Raw genomic sequence first — 6000 nt, 5'->3', positions numbered from 1 at the left:
ATACATTTAAAATATTTAGATTTTCTGTAATTGTGTAGTCAGTCTAAAGGGCGATTTCAGGCAGAAAGGCGTTAGCCCAACAATGTGTAAAATGTGAGAAACATGAGAGACCACATGTACAGAGGCATGAATAAATAAAGAGTGCAGCAGCAGGTGTGCTGATACTGTTGCCTAGAGGGAGAGCTGCTCATTAGGAGGTAAAGGCCACCTGTTACACCTGAGCCGTCACGTGTGCGCAGACAGCAGACGTGTACTCCGGCAGTTGCCTCTGCATTTGTTTTGCTTGAAGTGTTCTCACCTCAGCTAATGTGTAGATCTTCCTCACCTCAGACATTTTAAATTGTTATAGTAGCAAAAAGAAAAGTGTGACTGATGACATTGATGAGAGCTCTTTTCACAGCAAAATATGCACTAATAACTGTTACTAATAACAATAATGATGGCTCAGTTCTATTCAAGTGTCCCTGTAAGACATGGCAGTGTTGTAGTCAGACAGCATGCGCAATACCACGACCCTGAAACTGAAGCAACTAAATGGTATTCAGCCATTATTCATTGTATTGTTCACACTGGTGAAAGGTTTTAGCATGCATATCCAAATGCCATAAATACCAGGTGCTGGGCCGATATACCAGTGAAAAACAGAAAGATCCGCACACTAGATCCTCCCAGGAACATTTATTTGTATACCACCATGTGACGTTTCATGTCCAAGCCCTTCTTCAGACATGAAACCGATACAGAGACCCACCTTACGAAGCAAAAACAAATCAAAATGTCACAGAAAGAAAAAGTGCCAGTGAGTCAGCATAGCATGCACAATATCAGAACCCTGGTACTGAAACAGCTAAACTGAATGCAGTCATTACTAAGGTTAACTGTTACACCTGTGATTCATCAATCAAAATGTCCACTACGAGAATGTGGCTTATAGCTTATGTTTCTCTGGTAAAATGGGTCAGGTTCATAAGTATGAATTGCTTGCACTGCCAGACTTTCCAATGTAGTCAGAAAACCTTGTGTTTGCATTGTAATACAGTCACACAGTTTGAGAATTATTAAACTAAAGCCAATTATTCTTTCTGACAGATAACCTCATAATATTAAGACTCTGGACCACACTAAATGACTCATAAAGAAACGTAAAAATGACTATACTATACTGAGCTGGAGAAAATCGGAATGAGTTTGAAGTGAATCTCATTTAGAATATGTCTGAACTTTTGATGCTCATGCTCACTCAGACTCTGTCCCATTCAGCAGGGAAAGAAAGGCCTATTGAGTGTTTTTACTGCAGTGTGGAGCTCATTAGTGCCTGAGCTCAGTATATGACCCTCGGCCTGGCTGTCTCTTCTTCTTTGTCAATTTTATTGTTAGACATTTCTCACATGGTTATTATTGTGGATGGGCATGTCCAGATCGAGCCAAGCCGCTGTAGCAGGCACACAAAGCAGATTCTGTTTATGCTTACAGCCTGTTTGTGGTAATAAACCATGCATCATAGCACAGACAGGGTCCCACTCACAAACACACATTAGCAGTGGTATGGAAATATGGAGCGTGCGAGTGGAATGAACATGTAAAGGGAGCAAAAGACTATAGGATATTGATATTCACTCTAAGGAATAAACAGATGCTGTCATTGTTCTGCTTTAATAATGTCACATGGTCTGATTGACTTGATTGGTTCTTACAGAGCACCACCATCATCTCTTCTCTGCCACACACACAGGCACCACATACACTCCCTTCCTCACTCAGGTGCTCAGATCCGGTTGCTCTACCACCAAATTATTCAATACCCTGCCATGTCTCCCCTTGTTTCTCTCACAGCCGGCTTGTTCCATTGAGTTTATTTCCATTAACTCAGACTCTTAAACAATAGAGGGAGAATATCAGTAACTAATTTAGCCTGGGAACATGTCGCAGCAAACATCATTACTGTGATCTTTAAGCATGATGAATGATTCATGTTTATGCATGCTTGCTTAGCTTTTTCATGATGTCTAATATGTCTCCCTTTTTTTTGGATGCTAATAAACATTTGTTTGGTGTCATAAGCTTTTCAAAGAACAAGAAGTAAACAATGAATAATCTTGTACATAAATTTGGCGATGATAAGAAGAGACAGTGCATCTTTTAGCATGTCTAGCTGTCCTGGAAATATAAGGAAAACTCTTTGTGTTACAGACGTTTCTTGCTCCGATGAACCAAGTCTTCCCAGCAGAGGATGATGTCAACAAACATGTAGATGACAACTGTAAGTCAACACGCAGTTAACTGTTAATTAAATGTTTATTTTCTTAATTGTTTTACTCTTAACAAGGTCTGTTTTCTGATCTTGCTGTTGTTTTCTCCTCAGGTTCCCTCATGTACTTGAATGAAGCCACTCTTCTCAACAATGTCAGAGTGCGGTACAGTAAAGACCACATCTATGTACGTTTTATTCTCCTATAGTAGTCGGCATTAGCATGAGTACAAATCCTTTATATGTGCTCTTGCAATTTAAGTCAATACTATCCAGTTCCATCATAACGAGATGCAGTAACAGGTTGGAGGACAGAGAGATCCCTATCCTTGTTTCCCTGGGGAAAAAGTACCAGGTGGTAAAGAGGGAAGGGAAGCTAGAAAAGGGTCACAAAGTCAGACTGGCAAACCCAATCCTGATCCCAGTCAATCAATTAGGAAATGAGGGACAGTTGGTAGATGGGACAAGCAAGACAGGGAGACAAGTTAAGGTGTGTCTCAGAAACTTCCACTGGGCTTGTTTTCACCTCTATTGTCTCTCATCATTCAATTATTTAGATGTGTTTGTGCTATTTATGAACTTTCTCTAAATGCAGTGACACTAATTAAACCTGTATTCATATCTCTTACAGACTTATGTGGCCAATATCTTGATAGCTGTGAATCCTTACTATGACATCCCCAAACTGTATGGGCCTGACTCCATCAAGTCGTACCGGGGGAAGTCACTGGGAACTCTGCCACCTCACGTCTTTGCTATAGGTGAGAGCTCACAGCTACAATCTGAAGAACTGATACTTAAAAGTAGTAACAGTGTATTTGAAACAGATTTAAAACTGAGATTCTTTAATGGTACTTTCTATTGAGGCTTTGGTGTTAACCCTCGCTAATCTTATCAGAACTTTTTTTTGTTTGTTTATTAATGTATATAATATATATCATTTCATTGCCAGGCGTCCCAATGCAAATTAAGCTTTATTATCTAAAAGAAGAGGTTCATTTTGTCAGAGCTGGAAATGATACAGTACAAAAAAGAAATAAGTAAAGTCAACTTGGTGTTTTGTGAGCCTACTTGGGAAAGTCCTTAAGGAAATAGCACACTTAAGACAATGTACAATTTATATTAAATGTGCAGTGTCACATTGTCACAACTTAACAGCTATACATTGTAAAATTGCATTATTGCCTTAGGCATAAATTGATCATGGAAGTGTAATAATCGAGGATCAAATTCAAGAGAGTTCAGTGATTTTTGTTTTCTTGTTGTTTTAGCCGACAAAGCCTACAGGGACATGAAAGTACTCAAGATGAGCCAGTCCATCATAGTTTCTGGAGAATCTGGTGCTGGAAAGACTGTGAACACCAAGTTTGTTCTCAGGTATGAGCCCACATGAATCATCCTACATCCCATCTTCATCTTTCCTCCGCACTCACCTTTGGTCTCCTCCCTTCTGATTGTGTGTTCACAGGATACAAAGTGATGTTGCAAATCAGACAGTTCACCGCTGGCTTGCACTGCATTGAAAGTTACTGATAGTAGCTTGCAAATATAGATAAACAGTAAAGGTGGTGCATTAAACTGGATGCAGTTGCCAATAAAACTAGAATAAAATATTTCCTCCACACCCTTGCTGTTGCAGTTATGTTTTTCATTGTTATTTCGAAAACACTCCGAAAAACACATAAATGAGGGGAACAGTCCATGGGGAAATTGGTCAAAAGGCAATAAGTACTTCATTACTGCAGCTGTATGTCTAGCAGCTGTGGCTGCTTTTGCAAGGGAAAACTATTGTACAAATTTTAAACCGTGTAAGCTGGGCATTGGGTTTCAGCATGAGTGTCTCTTTGTCTTTTAAACAGTTTTTATTTTCCGGTATTTACAGTACATATTCATTATTGTTAATGTCATTCTAATTTCCTCCCCATCCTGTAGATACCTCACCACCACATATGGAAGTGGTCAAGATATCGACGAGAGAATTGTAGAAGGTAATACAATAACAAACCAAAAATCGACTCAAATCAACTACTAGTATTCAGTACTGTATGGTGGCAGTGTGAACATTATTCTCTTTTTCCCATTTCAAATCTCAGCAAATCCCCTTCTTGAGGCCTTTGGTAACGCGAAAACAGTACGGAATAATAACAGTAGTCGCTTTGGGAAGTTCGTGGAAATCCACTTTGATGAGAAGGTATAAGATTACATCCTTAGGTTTGTCTATAATTTGAGGTGTGTGGATCATGAATTTTAAGATCTGATTTTTCTTTTGTGTCACCAGAATGCAGTTGTTGGTGGATTCGTCTCCCATTATTTGCTCGAGAAGTCGAGGATTTGCATGCAAAGTAACGACGAGAGGAACTACCACATCTTCTACAGGCTGTGTGCCGGGGCATCAGAGGATATAAAGAAAAAACTGCACCTGGACTCTCCAGACAGCTTCAGGGTGAGTGGGTTTAGACAGACAGAAGAACATTTATTATACTTTATTGTGAGCCAGTTGAGGTCAGTGTTTTGAAATATGTTTTTTATGTAAGTAAATGGACTTTATTATGTTTTTTCCTTAGCATTTTGGAGTAGACGTTGGTTGGCAGTTCTATGGAAGCCCACTAGATGTCACATGAGCTTATTTTTAGTGATGTCAAGAGGTCCTCCCAAGTAAAATCAAAATCCCTTTAGTAACAAAGTTATTTCACAATTGAATCCTTTCCCTTTTGGATGCAATAAACAGCAGGGTAAAGCATAAAGGTGTTTACCCCAGCCTTTATTTTCTTCTACATGCTCTACAAAACAACACTTAACAGAACAGCTCAGGCTGTTCCTTTAGATGTTTATCATAGTGTCATTATATCAGTTCCCTGAGGTGACACCCACATCAACAGAGGCAATTACTTCATGCAATTCACTACTAGGCAGCTATGGAAAGATATTGGAAGACAGCAAAGTAAATCTTTTAGATGATGAAAATCAATACAAATATCCCCAGTAGGCTTGCCACCACAAGTGAAATGCATTTATTCGGTGTCTGGATTAAATTTTTCTACTAATTATGCCTAAATGTTTCATGTTTTTCTCCATTTCAGTACCTGAACAGAGGATGCACCAGATACTTTGCCAGTAAGGACTCTGATAAACAAATCATGCAGAACCGCAAGAGTCCTGAGGTAATGTCACGTTCTGTTCTGGCTAAATCACTCTAACCCAACACTATGTTGGTCACATTTGCATTCTGCATGGAAATATATCTTGTGTCAAGAAGCAAAGGCAAATAATATATTGTAATGCAACATTCATGGTTTCTTTCCTGTGCAATAAATAATTTAGATATATGTATATTATTCTGCTCCCAAGAATTATGTGTAAGCACTGGACTGAAAGCAAATCTCAGATAACATTCAAGGAAATGAACTTGCAAATGTGAAATCATATTCAGGACCTGGTCAATAAGAATATTCCATACTAAGAAATTAGTTCAGGTCTGTGTATTTGATGAATTATGTATGAAAAAGAACCAGTGCCTTGTTGAGTTGTGCTGCAAAGCCTGCAAGAGATGTGTAATTAATATCATGAAACAATTAGAAGAATAAGTGTGACATGTTTCTCTCTCAGGGACTAATTATACATGTTCATTTCACTTCTTGTTTTTTTAAGATAGAATAATATCTCCTTTTATGCTAATCAAAGTTTCAGGAAAATCAGAGTGAGATAGTGGTAAACAAAGGAGGTGCCTTTAACTCTCTTAATGGATTTACCCA

General features: G+C 38.6%; 1 protein-coding gene across 2 annotated transcripts in view; it reads left to right on the top strand.

Annotated features, from left to right (window-relative positions):
• Positions 1-6000, top strand: part of myo6b (myosin VIb) — a 36220-nt gene that overhangs the window by 3944 nt on the left and 26276 nt on the right. For both annotated transcript variants that reach the window (XR_004797145.1, XM_035674301.1), the window contains exons 3-10: positions 2191-2260; positions 2363-2436; positions 2880-3009; positions 3520-3625; positions 4181-4236; positions 4342-4439; positions 4527-4691; positions 5329-5409. Coding sequence is in view for 1 of the 2 variants with exons in the window: in XM_035674301.1 (XP_035530194.1) it covers positions 2191-2260; positions 2363-2436; positions 2880-3009; positions 3520-3625; positions 4181-4236; positions 4342-4439; positions 4527-4691; positions 5329-5409 (780 nt within the window). In the remaining variant the exon portion in view is untranslated. The remainder of the gene's footprint in view (positions 1-2190; positions 2261-2362; positions 2437-2879; positions 3010-3519; positions 3626-4180; positions 4237-4341; positions 4440-4526; positions 4692-5328; positions 5410-6000) is intronic.

Source organism: Morone saxatilis, unplaced genomic scaffold (genome assembly GCF_004916995.1).
Source record: "Morone saxatilis isolate NCDOM2014 unplaced genomic scaffold, NCSU_SB_2.0 Contig3, whole genome shotgun sequence".
NCBI lineage: Eukaryota > Metazoa > Chordata > Actinopteri > Moronidae > Morone > Morone saxatilis.
The sequence above is the reverse complement of the archived record's forward strand: the minus strand, read 5'-3'. Positions and strand labels throughout refer to the sequence as shown.